At 42.4% G+C, this 16,376-nt stretch overlaps 1 protein-coding gene across 13 annotated transcripts in view; it reads right to left on the reverse strand.

Annotated features, from left to right (window-relative positions):
* Window positions 1-16,376, reverse strand: part of PTK2 (protein tyrosine kinase 2) — a 356,254-nt gene that overhangs the window by 101,808 nt on the left and 238,070 nt on the right. For all 13 annotated transcript variants that reach the window (XM_061607042.1, XM_061607039.1, XM_061607035.1 and 10 more), the window contains 2 exons: window positions 12,481-12,511; window positions 10,334-10,386 (listed from right to left, as the gene is read on the reverse strand). In XM_061607042.1, coding sequence (XP_061463026.1) covers window positions 10,334-10,386; window positions 12,481-12,511 — 84 coding nt within the window. The remainder of the gene's footprint in view (window positions 1-10,333; window positions 10,387-12,480; window positions 12,512-16,376) is intronic.

Here is a 16,376-nt window from a genome sequence, read left to right on the forward strand (position 1 = left end):
TCCAGGACAGGTTGGACATCCACCATCTGGTCAGAAGAACCACCCACTAGCAGCATCTCAGTCTTGTCTGGATTGTGCCTCTGTTTATAAGTCCTCATCCAGTCCATTGTTGCAACCAGGCACCGGTTCAGCACATTGACAGCCTCACCTGAAGAAGATGAAAAGGAGAAATAGAGCTGCGTGTCATCAGCATACTGATGGCAACGCGCTCCAAAGCTCCGGATGACTGCACCCAAAGGTTTCATGTAGGTATTGAGCAGCATGGGGGACAGAACTGACCCCTGCGGAACCCCATACTGGAGAGTCCAGGGTGCCGAGCAATGTTCCCCAAGCACCACATTCTGGAGGCGACCTGCCAAGTAGGAGCGGAACCACCGCCGTGCAGTACCTCCCACTCCTAACTCAGCCAGTCTCCCCAGAAGGATACCATGGTCGATGGTATCGAAAGCCGCTGAGAGATCAAGGAGAATCAACAGAGTCACACTCCCCCTGTCTCTCTCCCGACAAAGGTCATCATACAGGGCAACCAAGGCTGTTTCCGTGCCAAAACCAGGCCTGAAACCCAACTGAAATGGATCCAGATAATCGGTCTCATTCAAGAGTGTCTGGAGCTGGCCCACAACCACTCGTTCAAGGACCTTGACCAGGAATGGAACATTTGCTACCGGCCTACAGTTATTAAGATTTTCTGGGTCCAGGGAGGGTCTCTTCAGGAGTGGTCTCACTACCGCCTCTTTCAGGCAGCCAGGGACCACCCCTGTGCTAGTGACACAGTGCAGAGACTTCCAAGCATTTCTAGACCTGTATAGAATAGGGTATGCTAGCATGGACAGGCCCAGGTCTTATATACATATCCATTTTGAATCCTTGGAAACTCCAGAAAGTCCTGGTCCAGCCTTTAACGGATCTGCTTAGTACTGTACTGCAACCTCAAAATATGGGGTCGAAATGTCCTGTCTCCCATAACAAAACTAAACTCCTTAGTGAAAAGACTTGCCTTTCTCCACCCTCACAGATTACTCTGTAAAGCAACACATACATTGTTGATGCTACACTAACAACATGAACAACAAGTTGTTACTACAAATGAATCTGTCTCCTGAACTCTCCTTCCCATCTTTGCATTATTTATTGTGGGAGTAAAACTCACTGTTCTTGTGCTTTGCTCTGTCACATGCTCTGCCGCGTTGCCTGCACTCTCGTCAGCGGCATCACATATTGATTGTGACAGCCAAGAATGACAACAGTACAAAAACTATACACAGTACAAAAACTACAGTGGAAGCCTATAAAAGGCATATGGGTGCTTTGTTCTACGTCACATTCTGAACATGTTTAAAGCTTGAAAATTTTAGTCAGTAGGAAAAAAAATCTAGAAGATGCCAGCTCAAGGCTTGCTCATTCTTCAAATTCACTTCTAAGGACTGTGTTGCACTGGGGATGCAAAAAATATTTCACCACTGAGGGGTACTAATTTTGCAGTAGCAACATGCATTTTTCTTTGAATTCATCCAACACCATAAAGAATCTTAGCTCCTAGCTCAGGTAGACACCCATGAATTCCTTCCACCTTCCTCTTGTTGCAAAAAGATAGTCCTAGGATCTATAATATATTCACAGGGATTGCACAAGAATTTCAAAACAAAAGCATCTGAGCAACTAAAGGGGCAAGGCAATATTTTAATAATAATAATAATAATAATAATAATAATAAATTTGTGTGTCGCCTATCTGGCAGATAGCCACTCTAGGCGACGTACATTAAAATGGGATAAAATACAATAGTATCAAATGCAGTCACATTTTACTTAGTGAAAGATTCATAAACTGCCTTTCAGGGCAGGGCCGGATTGAGCTGAGGAGGGCCCCTAGGCTGATTCTGAGCTGCCCACCTTCCCATCCCATCCCCCCCGCTTCACCTACCTTTCTGCTTTTTTTGCGGCTGTGAACATAAGAACATAAGAAGAGCCTGCTGGATCAGGCCAGTGGCCCATCTAGTCCAGCATCCTGTTCTCACAGTGGCCAACCAGGTGCCTGGGGGAAGCCCGCAAGCAGGACCCGAGTGCAAGAACACTCTCCCCTCCTGAGGCTTCCGGCAACTGGTTTTCAGAAGCATGCTGCCTTTGACTAGGGTGGCAGAGCACAGCCATCATGGCTAGTAGCCATTGATAGCCCTGTCCTCCATGAATTTGTCTAATCTTCTTTTAAAGCCATCCAAGCTGGTGGCCATTACTGCATCTTGTGGGAGCAAATTCCATAGTTTAACTATGCGCTGAGTAAAGAAGTACTTCCTTTTGTCTGCGCACACAAGTTTGCCATCAATTAAGATGGCGGCCAAGGTTTCCTAAGGGGCTGAGGCCTCTGCCACCATCTTGGTTGATGGCAGCAATGCATGCGTGTAGCACGTGTGCGTGCGATCAACCAAGATGGCGGCAGAGGCTTCAGCCCCTTAGGGAAACCTGGGCCGCCATCTTGATTGATGGCAAACCGCAAAAAACAGCAGAGAAAAGGGTAAGTGAAGCAGGGGGATGGCGGGCGGTTTGGAAGCTCTTGTCCTGAGATCCGCGGCTCCTGTCCTGCTTCCGCGGATCACAGGCCCCCAAGAGCTCCAGGCCCCTAGGCTTCAACCTACTAAGCCTAATGGATAATCCGGCCCTGTTTCAGAGTGATCGCTCTCGTAAGGTAGAATACGAAGTAATTATGCAATATATGTAATATTTTTAAAAATCAAGTTAAAACAGAGTAGAGAAAGAGAGGTGCTAAGTCAAATAATGGTTCTGTTCAATCCAAAACCACCAAAAATATTTTATTTACTCCTAAGGGGATGGCAGGGAGTAACTATATGAACTTGTGTTGCAGTTTCCCTGTACCAGTGAATTTGGAGGATATGGCTTCTTCCAGATCAATGGCAGGAGCCAGAAACAGTCTGATTTTCCAGTCTAGACCTTTGGCATGTAGATCCACACTGCTTTCAGTGACAGATTTAGACTTGTATCGCCATTCAACTCTATTGTAGAAAAACCTTTTTTTAAAAAAAAAGGTTGGATCATTTTGCTCTGTGGTGTGATAAATTTCTTTGCTTCTTCATGTGTTGAATACCACATGCTATAAGTCTGTGACTTCCAGATTTGACTGGGTGAAACACACATAACGCCAGACATTTCAAGGCCAAAAGGTAAAAACCATATGCATATCAGGGCAATTTTGTGCATGTACTTCCCACCACATGCACATTGTTTGGTAATCTCTGAATAATCTTGTTATTTAAACTGAGACTTTGTTTTGAAAGTTGCTGTTCTCAACTGAGACAACAGAAACAGCAAGCAGTTGGCTGGCAACTTTTGCAAAATGTCTAGATTCCTATCCTTTTTCAGTTGGAGCTTTTGATTATAGTTTTAGAATGGTGGGATTCATGTATAATAAAGAAGACCAGTACTTATAAAATAAAAGAGCAGAATTCTGATTTTATGTTTCTTAGTTATGAAGGGAAAAGTGAGGGCTCTCTATAGCCTTGCCTCACCTTAAGCCTCTGGGCCACAAGTCACTTTAAATATCAAAGAACAACTCTCATCACCAAAATGACATCACCACAGCTGGTTTTGCACATTAGACTTCGAGCTGTCAAAATTCCGCTGAGCTATATAAGTCAACATTAATTGTGCACTGTGTGCATCTGTTGCTTTCATCGTTCGGTGCTATTCAGACATATTCATTGGGAAAGCGTGCCTCTTTCATGCAACAGCATGAAACACAACTTCCTTTCAAACAAGTTGGTGCATTTAGAAAAAAACCCGAAGAGTACATCTCCAGCAGAAGAATACTATGCCCAAGCCACCGTATAATTTTCTCACTAACAATCTGTGCCTGAGGCATGAATTCAACATGACAACAGCCTATGCTAAAACTTGAAGGAACTATATTATGACTTGAAATTATTTTGTGCAAATAATGGATAGAGTCTGTGTGGTAGTAACAAAATCTGCATGCCTGTTGGACTGTATGAGTCTTTACAGAGTTGTTCCAATATTTTTGCACAAACTGGACTTTGCTGATTCATAACAAAAGAGTTTAGAAACATGCACAAGGCCATGGATTTAAGCCTACTGCAGCTCAAAGGCTGAATTGTTCAGGGTTCAAAAGTTATCCTTTTGTGTTTTGGCCTGTATTCCTCAGACGTTGCTGCATTTAAGAATGTGTCTAAGGCTGCTGTAGAGAAGTGGTAATGGATTTCCTAGTTGGCTCTTCATTGTAGCAATGAAAGTCCTCTGTTTAAACAAAAAATCGGCCTACAGTTTCTTCAGGAATCAAGTGTGATTAAATCCAGATGCACAAACCAGTAAAAAGATTGATGTGAAAGGCAGACTGACCAAAACAAAGGAAGACAAAGCAAGAAGAGAAAAAGTATTTTATGTGTGTACAGTAGGGCCCCGCTTTACAGCACTTCGCTTTACAGTGATTTGCTAATGCGGTGGCTTTCAATTAGGGAAAGTCCCCGCATTAAGGCGCTTGTTCCGCTTTTACGGCGGGTTTTTTCCGTCACGCACCATTTTGATGTCATTTTCGCGCAACACGCCCCATTATCATCAATGCGTTCCACTATACGGCGATTTCCGCTTTACAGCGGCAGTCTGGAACGGAACCTGCCGTATAAGCGGGGCCCGCCTGTACACTCATGTGCCTTGTTAGAATCATAGAATCATAGAGTTGGAAGGGGCCTTCTAGGCCATCGAGTCCAACCCCCTGCTCACAGCAGGAAATCCACAGCTAGAGCATCTCCCGCAGATAGCTGTCCAGCCTCTGCTTGAAGACATCCAGCAAAGGGGATCCCACCACCTCCCTAGGCAGTCGGTTCCATTGCCGAACTGCCCTCACTGTCAAGAAGTTCCTTCTAATGTCCAATCTGAATCTACGCTCCTGCAACTTAAAACCATTAGACCTACTCCTACCCTCTGGGGCAGCAGAGAACAAATCTGTACCCTCCTCTATGTGACAGCCCTTCAGGTACTTAAAGAGTGCAATCATGTCACCCCTCAGCCTTCTCTTCACCAGACTGAACATGCCAAGTTCCTTCAACCTTTCCTCATAAAACTTGTTCTCCATACCGGCTATCATCCTCGTCGCCCTCTTCTGAACCTGCTCTAACTTGTCTATATCTTTCTTAAAATGAGGCGCCCAGAACTGAACGCAGTATTCCAGATGAGGCCTGAGTAATGCAGAATATAGTGGGACTATTACTTCCCTCGACCTGGAAACTATAGCTGTTTATGCAGCCCAAAACCACGTTTGCCTTTTTTGCCGCAGCATCACACTGCTGGGTCATGTTCAACTTGCGATCCACTACAATTCCAAGGTCCTTCTCACATGCACTACTGCTAAGCCGGGTATTTCCCATCCTGTACCCGTGCATTTTGTTTTTGTGGCCTAAATGCAGAATCCTGCATTTGTCTTTATTGAATTTCATTTTATTAATTTCAGCCCAATTTTCTAGTCTATCCAGGTCCCTTTGGATTTTATTCCTGTCTTCCATTGTGTTAGCTATCCCTCCCAGTTTCGTATCATCTGCAAACTTCATAAGGCTTCCCTCCACCCCATCATCTAAGTCATTGATAAAAATGTTGAAGAGTATCGGCCCCAGGACAGAACCCTGTGGCACTCCACTCAAAACCTCCTTCCAGTCCGAAGCAGAGCCACCGACGACCACTCTTTGAGTACGGTTTTCCAACCAGTTGTGAATCCACCTGACAGTATTTCCATGTAGCCCGCATTTGACCAGTTTGCTAATCAAAAGGTCGTGGGGGACTTTGTCAAATGCTTTGCTGAAATCTAGATAGATGACATCTACAGCATTTCCACCATCTACTAAGCTAGTGACCCGATCAAAAAAAGAGATGAGATTAGTTTGACAGGATTTTTTCTTGACAAACCCATGCTGGCTCCTACCAATCACAGCATTGTCATCTAGATAGTTGCCAATAGACTCTTTTATTATCTGTTCTAATATCTTTCCCGGTATTGAAGTCAGACTGACCGGCCTATAATTCCCCAGATCTTCTTTTTTACCCTTTTTAAAGAGCGGGACGACGTTTGCCCGTCTCCAATCCTCCGGCACCTCTCCCGTTCTCCAGGATTTCTCAAAGATGATGGCAAGAGGCTTCGAGAGTACATCAGCAAGTTCCTTCAATACTCTGGGATGCAGTTCATCAGGCCCTGGAGATTTGAACTCATTTAGGTTAACTAGGTATTTCCTGACTATCTCCTTATCAATCTTGAACTGCAATCCCGACCCCTTACTGAGATTGCTACCGATGCAAGGTTGCACACTGTTCCCTTTTTGGGAGAAAATGGAGGCAAAATAGGCGTTGAGCAGTTCTGCCTTTTCCTCGTTATCTGTCAACATTTTGCCCTCCTCATTGAGCACCAGTCCCACCATTTCCTTAGTCTTTCTCTTGCTTCGAACATATCTGAAAAACCCCTTTTTGTTGTTCCTCGCTTCCCTCGCCAGCCTCAGCTCATTCTGGCTTTTAGCTTTCCTTACGCTATTCCTGCAAGCCCGAGCCGCTCGTCGGTACTCTTCCTTGGTGATGCGTCCTTCCTTCCATTCTTTATACATGCTCTTTTTTACTTTTACTTCCTCCACCAGTCTTCCGTGTAGCCACATTGGCTTTTTCCGATGTCTTCCGTTTTTCTTCCTCTTTGGAATTGTTTGCGATTGCGCTTTTTGTAATACCTTCTTCATGAACTCCCACGCTTCTTGGGCTCTTTTTTTCTTTAGTCTATCTAGCCACGGGATCCTATCCATCATTTCCCTGAGCTTGCTAAAATCGGCTTTGCTGAAATCCAAGGTCCATATTTGACTATATTCTTCTTTGGCTTTCCCCAGAATCTGGGGAATACTGTAGTAAACCTTGTTACTGTAATAAAAAGATAGTCATTCTCTACCAGCCCCTCCAAAAGGTTTCACTGGAGAAAATGGAAGATGGGGTAATCAGACTTAGAGGTCAGCCTGCTATGTGTGTTGACATTACCCACTAAGCCCCCAATTATTGTGAGAACCATTATTCAAACACCTGTTGTTATCACTGATTACACACACACACACACACACACACACACACACACACACACACACACAGAGAGAGAGAGAGAGAGAGAGAGAGAGAGAGAGAGAGAGAGAGAGAGAGAGAGAGAGAGAGAGAGAGAGCTAATTCATTTAGATCAGTTGAAAGGGGGTTAATGCCCCCACTCCACTCATCCAATGATTGATCTGAAAGCTGGAGAGAAGTAATTTGTATTCTCATCAGGTTTCTTGTGGCTCTGCCCAAGCAGCACTGTATCTACTTTAATTTTGTTTCTTTTTGCCACTGCCTGCAAAAAGAGTGGAGAGTCTTGGGAAGCCAAGTAGGTTCCAGCCAACTGGTAATGATACACTGCCTAAAAAATTACCCTCACAAATATTAAAGCTGCAGAAGCAGTTGGATAGCTGAGATAGGTACTTCCAGAGGGACATCCAGGTGGGTTCCACAGCACTGAGATACAGCCTGAAACTATCAAGTGCCCTTATTTTGAGTAAGAAAAACATCCACTTTTTCTTTTCTATTTTAGAAAGACATAAAGGAAATGGTGTGTATCACCAACACCAGTAAAGATTCAGCATCAGCTAGCTACCACAGTGATGGCCGCAACTATCACAGGTGTTGATTACTGACAGCAGCTTACTCCATATGAAGGGTGGAATAATATGCCATGGATGCCAGTGACTCAGTTTGTTGTTTATAATATATATCAACTACCTTTTAAGACAAATCATGCATCTTCAATAGAGTGCGTAGCATCTTCAAAAATTTGGAACAAATGCTGATCCAGATAAGCTATGATTTGTTCAGAGAAGAAATGGGGGGGGGAGTTAACCATGTGAAGGAAGGAGGGAGGACATGAGCTCACAGTATGTTGATGGTTTGGAAGATCTGCAACATTATGTCTGAACCAAATTGTGGTCATTTTTGAAAAGGCAACAAAGGATATTATAACGTAAAATGAGCCAGAACATCTAAATGATTGGATGGAATCTGGCTTTCATATATGCGCATACCTGGAGGGGTATTGCACCAGCCAAACCCACTTAAAAGAACACCCAATAATGGACAGCTCTCTCAGACTCTTGACACCACAATAATGGATTTTTCTATCTGAATTGCTCCTCTTGATGCAACACCTACAGATTGGCCTGGCTTGCATGCCACATTAAATCAGGTGTAGGGTATTGTTGAACTACAACTTCCATCAGTCCCAGCTAGCATGGGCAATGGCCAGGAATGATGGGAGTTGTAGGTCAGCAACATCCGGAGGGCCAAAGATTCCCCACATCTGCATTTGACCACACCAAGAGCAACAAACCACAAGCCTTGGCTTGTCATGTCATCTCAACCCAGGCTTATGTTTCTCACTGAACCACCACAAGCAGTAGGCAAGGTTTGTTCTTGGCTTACTGCTTGTGGTTTGTGTGGGGCCAGGAGTGCAGGAGGAGCAAACTAAGAACTTTAGATTACATTAACTATGTAATCACATTAATTATGGTTTAATGTGATGTGCAAAAACAGCCACTGAATTAGTGTTCTTTTGACCCCCATACTGCTATATTTTGTCATTTCTACAATCATTCTCCTATAATAGCCATGTAGTATGAGTGATTAACATTTGAGGCAAGAGGATGAGAAGCAAAGACAATATTCAACCTGCTCAGTGCCTCTATGTGAATCCACTGCTATGTTGTTATTTCATTCATTAATTGCCTTCCACACACATCTCAATGTGATATACAAACAATGCTAGGATTCTAACCCAGATCTAAATACAACACACCGCCTTGCTGGACTATAGTATCTCAAAAACAGTTATAAGTTGCCCACCTTCTGAACCATTAGCACATCAGTGGTGATCTGTCTTTCCCTCTCAGCAAGGCTCACTACTTTATGTTTTGGTTTGAAAAAGAAATCCCAACATGATCCCAATATCTAGGGACTCTATCCAAAGGAGGGAATTATGTCACATTACAACTGAGCGTTTATTATGCCATTAATTCAAGGCCATATCAGCTTCTGTTGCTGATGACTAAATCTGTGTAGAAGCACATGCATCCATTTTATTATAGCTGTCGTGAGCCCAGCAGAACAGGGACGGAGTGCCAAGACTGCAGAGGAGAAGAAGGAGGACTTTGAATGGGATGACGGTTCCAATGTTGGGCCGACTGGTGCACAGGACTTAGAAAGCTCTTTCGCCATAGACTGTGGCAACTCCGTCCCTATAACTCTGGTTACTCGTGAGGAGGCAGTTGCCTCTCTGCCCGACAATCTTCCCACGCCCGCTTCACCGCAGCCTCAGTGCAGCCCCCCTCCCGCTGATGGGGAGAGTCCTGCTGAGGCAGAGCAGCCGCCCTTGTCTTGTACATGGAAGCTGTTGCGCCAGCAAGTTCAATGCATCCCTAAGGCCCCTATGAAGAGGAGGGCTCATGTGCATGCATGCGAGCGCTCTCAACATTGACACTCAGTTCATGCAAATATGGTGCACGTCCATCCTTACTTAAACCAGGGGAGGAGGTGTGTCTAGTTGCTGCGACATCATCTTAGCACAGAATAGTCGTGTCTAGTCTCTCCTAGTAAAGATGCTGAATTCTGTGTAATGTGTAAGTTGATTCGTGAAGAGCTCAGAACTGAAACTTTCTATTAAACCTACTAAAGAAAAGCACACCTCATCGTTTGCGTTTGACTTAAGTGGGTTTGGACAGGACAATAGCCAACGAATAAAATACTGTGCTAGCAGTGATTTCTTCTATCATAAAAAGTGACAGTATTGCACTTTAAATTAGGTATTTCCCCTCTATGATAGCCTTTACATATATTAATTGTCAAGGACAGGGGTAGCTAACATGATGCCCTCCAGGTGTTGCTGGACTCCAACTCTCAAACCATCAGCCAGGAGTTGGTCAGGGATGATGGGAGTTGTAGTCCAACAATATCTAGAGATCACCAAATTGGCTACCACTGGTTGAAGAGTATTCAGGTATTGCGTGTAAGTAATTCAATTATGTACCACAGCAGCTTTTAAAATCTGCACAAAAAAGAATTTAAAACCAGATTTACTTGCAAGTTTTACAAAATTAGCTTCTTAATTCAAAATTAGTAAATGTCTTTATAAAAAAGCTAATATGCCCCCTGCCTTGAAGGAAATTTTGTGAGGAAGCAAGCAAAGGTTTTAACATAATTATCAGCAGAGAAATATCTATAAAGCTACCCAAACAAAAGTGACTTCATGCAAAGCGACTTCCTGTGGATCCTACCTGATACAGAGACTGTATGCGACCGTATTCCTTGCTTCTCATTGTTGGCCAGCCTGTAACACACAAGTTCAAAACTGTGAATGCTGTACTTCACACATAGCTCAAGAGACTGAGAATTCATTCTAACGAGGCACCTCCTGCAATTAGGAAGGAACATGATGCCAGTCAAGTGAACCAACATTTCTTGTTGGTCTCTAGAAAGCCCAAATACAGAAGAGTAAGAACTTCATAGCCCTCAACTTTGTTACACAAGCTCACCAAGAGGGTTTGCTTAGGATCCTTTCCGCCTGAAGTATGAAACTACAGGGTATTCACCACCTAGCATAACTTTCAAAACTTTGTAGATAATGACTAATACTCTCAACAGGGTCTTGTTGTCATAGGGCTTGCCTTACAGAATTAACCTCTTTCTGAGATTTGACCTAGTCCATTTTTCCACTGATCTTTAGGAAATGCTCTAAAATATTAGTTTTAGTAGTGTTATACTGTCACTTACTTGGACTACAGCCACTTGCATATATATCAAGTAACTGGGATACATTTCAAAATAAAGCTAATACAAGAAAGAGTTAAACTGGCATCCCATTGTGCTCTTGCTTGAGTCACAACTTGGCCATTACTCAATCCTAGAAATAAACGTATCTAATCTGGAGAAAAACACAGCCTCAAACGATGTGCTGAGGATTTAGGCCCTGTTTAAGGGAGCAAGGAGCCAAAAAGAGAGAACAGCCCACTCCCCCTATTAGGAATTTTTCATCTGCCCAGGCTTAAGGTAAAGTGAATTTTAGTCATAATCCAAAGAAAATATTTGTGGTATCATGAATACACTGTATTTTAGGACCACACAGAAATAGGGCTGACCTATTTTGTTTGAAATGAAAATACAAAATTAGAACAAAAGCAGGTCTTAAAAGGGATAAAGAAAATGAAAACTGACTATTATAATTGAGCTTTTCTGAGAAAACTTTGCATCACAATTTTTCCCCAATATTCTAAATCCATTGGGATCTGACTTGTTATGTTTGGATTATGTATTATTTAGGGTTCAAGTTGTTTCTTTAATTTACACAGACACACACACAAATTAGTGCACACATGCGTGAAAGGTGAAATAAAGAGATTATAATGGGGGAAAGGGTGTACACACACGCATGCACATGCGCACACATCAGGTACAGGTATGGAGGATAACAACTTTTAACCCCTCCCCTATTTGAATAGGATTGTATCTGTTCATAATATTACTATTAATTTTATGAAATAGTGAACTTAATTATTTTTCTATGGGGAAAAATATAGTACAGGAAAAGTGCTTTCCCTCCTATGCTATTGCTGAATCTGCCTTATGGCCTGGTTCACACGTTACACTAAGCAACCTTGGCTTTCCCGTAATACGCGAGTGTACAGGATGCTGCAAAGTCTTTGCTGCTGTGCCACACTGAGCAATGCCAAGGTTTGGCTTAGCACGTTGTCTGAACCTGGACTTGTGATTTAGCTCTCTCCACAGTAACCACAAGCTGAAACCAAGGGTAGTTTGGAGAGAGCTGAACAATTAGTTCAGCTTCAGAAGACATACTATGCCAGATTGGCTGAGCACGTCAACAAGACAAGAGAGGAGAAAAGCAGCCACAAGCTCCTTTCCAGGAGCCCTTTCACTTACGCATTAGCGCTATGCCAAGGTTCAGCTTAGTCTGACCAGTGAACAAGGCAACTGTCATGGTCCAGCATTGTCTCCTCTGATTGGCAGCACCTTCCCAGGAGGCAGAGAGAGAGGTCTCTTCCCAGTCATACTATCCTTCTAACTGCAGATACCAAAGATCAAACCTGGGACCTTCTGTGTGCTCTTGCTCCATCACTGAATTATGGCCATGTTTGTGTCTAAGCTCCCTGGATGTATTTGATTTTAACTCACTGGCAGTTTGATCACAAGGAGATAGGCAGGCCATAAGACCCATATTGGCATATGCCATCTTCATAATGCCACAAAAGTTAACTGGATGCCTTTGAGTTAAATGGTGGCAAAAAAATAATGCAACCAAATAATAGCTGGCTAGCTTCATTTAAAGCCTTTAGCTGTTCAAACCAAGATATAGTTTATATATGTTAAAGTGTTATTCAATTTCTGAACATAAAATATTAAGACTTACTTTGGTATGGATGGTAAAGCTCTTTCACCTTCTGCAAGAAAAAGGAAAATACGCAATAAATGTCACATGCTCTCAAAACATACACATACAATATATTGGGTAAATAAGGAAACTGCTAATTAAAGCTAATTCCATTTTCACATTATAGGAGGAAATTACACAATATAATTTCCCCCAACAGCCTTACATAAAACTTCCAAACACCCCCCATTTGGATCTTATAATGAAACTTTGGCTACACGTGGAGGGGAAAAAATCCTCAGGAAAAACATTACTATTTTGTCAGAAGAGTCAAAACTGCAGGAAATTTGCTCAGTGTTTTTTGAGCAATTTGAATTTTTATCCTATGGGACAACACCTGGCTTTTCTTTTACTTTTCCATGCAATTCTTAGAACATCTACGAAAGCCCAATATACAGCAAGCAAGATACTAGAAACTGAAAGTAAAATACAGTACTGCAAAAACTACAGGTAATATGTGAACAAGTTCCTAATTGTGACTAGGCTATTCTACACTATTATTGGACAGAGATCAAAGGCAGACTTGAATAATTTCCCCTACTTTGGTAGTATCTGAAATTTATATCTGATATAGATTATCAGTCTATCAGATATGAGGCCCTGAAATATAAGCAGTCAGTCCAAAATAAGCTAGACTACCTCCAGATAACCTCTTTTGTTCTCAGAACAAGGCTACCAAAAGCAGCTCCTGGACATGTCAATATTTACACCACTGTTTTGTTTTTACGCTAACATCCAAACAATGCTTAGGACATGGTTTAAATTTAGTGTTCTGCATTTCTCTGTTGCTAGATGATTCACATTTGCCAAAATAAAATAACAGGAGTTTTCAAATGTCAGTGTTGAGTCTAAAGTTTCTCAAAATATACAAAGCTCATGGAATCAGGGCATTAGAATGACAAATTCTTTGGGAATGGAGACTGCGAACAATCAACCTGGATAAAACCCGTCAACAGAAAGCTTCCTGAAACTCACCAGTGTTCTTTAGTAGTTAGTAGATTAACTGCAAAACTAGGTACAATGACTTGAGAGATGGGCTCAACACTGGTGTTTAAAGCCCTGAACAACTTAGGCCCCACATTTCTGAAAAACATCCTTCATCTCAGCAGACCTTCTCAGGTGTTAAGACTGACAGAGGGGGCTTTCTTAGCATTTCTGTCACCCTCAGAAGTGCTGCCTTTATTTGGATTTGTTTTACTTGTTTTTACTTGTATGATTATATTGTTGTAACCCACCCTGGGGCCTTATGGTAAAACGTGGGCAAGAAACCTTATGTATAAATAAATAATTAGACAGCCTGTAATTTTTTTAAGAGGTAGTGAACACAGCTGCTAGCCAGAGATACTGGCTAGAGAGAAGCCAGTATAGAAATATTCATATAGCATAATAGCAGCTGCATGGGTGGGAGATGAAGATTCAAACCCCACTTCCAGTCCTAATCCAAATCAGGGACCCCATTGGCTACATTCAGATGCATCTCCTGCTGTCTTGCTATTTGCACCCTTACACTGCTATGAAAAATCTGATACAGTTTTCAGGGATTTCAAGTTCACATATGCATATAACCACATCAGCTTACTTGGTTAGCTTGGTACTGATGCAGAAACTTTACATACAGCAACATCACACTCTCTTACATATGTGATGGAACACCCATGCCACAAACATGAGTTTTTGTTTTTTTTACTGCTACTGAAGTAACCCATGAAACAGCCTTCTGGTACAGAATATTTTCTGAACTGAAGTTCCGAAAAAGCATGTAATTTAAATTGCATAAGAAAAATTCTAGATAAACATTAAATTCTTGTTTCAGGTAGCTGAAGCAATCTGCAGCACTAATTCATGCTGAGGACATTTGCTTCCTTTCTGTTAAAATGATCTTAAATGACGGCCCTGGGCTCCTTCTGAAAAGAAGGAGAGGACAGAAATTTAATAAATATAATAATAATTACTACTACTACCACTACTACTACTTCCAAATCACTGCTGCTATCACAGGAACTTTATTCCTTAGCATATTTACTAATATTTTCCCAAAGTTATTAAATCACTAGTAGTAACAATGCCTGTCCTCAACCAACCTTCCCCCCTGTAAAAATGCTACATCTGATACGAGCTGATATAAGATAAAACAGAGAAATCAGTTTTCCCAAACTATTCTAGCATTCACAGTCAAGCAGCACTAGGGTTAGTATTCAAGTCCTACTCAAAGTACACTCAGTGAAATGAATGAACCTACATTAGCAATGTCTATTAACCTCTATGGGTCTACTCTGAGGAGGACTAGCATTGAATACCACCCATAGATGTACACGGAATCACTTAGACACATGCAAGTGCTTCCTTTTGTCAATTCGCTCAAAAACAATTTGTTGAGCTGCAACTACGGAAGTCCCACTGAATCCAACAGGGAAGTTTAACTGTTATAGGGCTAAAGATAGCAAGTGTGCTTTGTTTAAGCAACTATTCAAAATTTTACCACTCATAGCTCTCCAAAAACATAGCCCTATACCTTTCTTAGATGGTGGCTCCAAAAAAAGGAAAGAAAGAAAAGCCTACTAAGAAGTCAATGCCATTTATGCTAGCCTGAAATATAATGAAAGATTATTAACATGTTTAGAGATAATTTATGAACCTTCAGAAGTGATGGGCAGAGCCATCCAGACCCTCAATCCACCGTGCTGGAGGGGGTTTGGATGTGGTGAAAATGTCCCTCAGCTCTCCAGGCTTGTAGCCAGCCTAAAAGTCTTTTTGGGGGCACCTAAAAAGTAGGAGGCAGAACAAATCTGTAATAAGTGGAATTAATTTTTTTTGTAAAATAATTTGGGGGAAGAAAAATTTTAGGAGGGCAGGCCCCCCAGCCCACCCCTCACTACAAGTCTGCTAGGCTCCACCATTGTTAAGGACCCTACTGAAAGTGTAGGCCAGCAGAAGGTGCTGTCAGCAGTATCCCCAATAACAGTAGCCAGCATAACCTCTCAACTTGGGGCATCAGGGGGGATACACCTGGACCAGCTAAGAAATCCCGGGATCCTAAGCCAATCAAGCTATCTGTGCAAGCCTGGAGCTAGTGCAGTGAAAATTAGCACAATTACTGACCTCCTCCCACACCTTTTGCCCTGGCTGGTACAACCAGATCAGGTGGTAGCTTCGCTGCTCCCAGCTGTGGGGTTGGACTATGCCCTAAAATTGTCAGTGTGGCATAGAGGATTTCAATTGGAAAGATCCAAATTAAAAACAGGTAAGCTACATAACTTACCAAGTAACCCCAGGCCACTTACTATTGTCCCAGCCTAATCTACTTCACAGGATTGTTGTGAACACTAAAGGGGAAAGAGAAATGTATTTCTCTTTAGATGAAGAATAGATATATTACTTGCCCTTCACCCAGAGGTCCAGGGCAAGTCACAACAGTTTTAACATACATCATTAAAAACAATTAAAACAACCTAAAATCACAACAACACAAAACATAGGTTGGGTCCTAAAAATATACATCTCAGTTGTCAAAGGCCCAAGTAAAGAGACGTGTTTTCAGCATTCGCCTAAAACTGTTCAGTGAAGTTGCTAGATGCACCTCAGTGAGGAAGTCCACAACTTGGGGGCTACCACTGAGAATGTCCTCTCCCGGGCCACCACCTTGAGCTTCTGAGGGTGGTGGAACTACAATTAGGGCCGCCTCTGCTGATCTCAACACCCGAGATGATCTGTAGGGAAGGGAGCAGTCTTTCAGATATTTGGGACTTAAGTCGTTTAGGAGTTTAAACATGAACATGAGCACCTTGAACTGGGCCCGAGAACAAAATGGCAACCAATGCAGCTGTTTTAGAACAGGGGTTATATGAATTCCAAAAGAGGCTGAAGCTGGTGAATCA

The sequence above is a fragment of the Rhineura floridana genome, chromosome 1 (genome assembly GCF_030035675.1).
Source record: "Rhineura floridana isolate rRhiFlo1 chromosome 1, rRhiFlo1.hap2, whole genome shotgun sequence".
Taxonomy (NCBI): domain Eukaryota; kingdom Metazoa; phylum Chordata; class Lepidosauria; order Squamata; family Rhineuridae; genus Rhineura; species Rhineura floridana.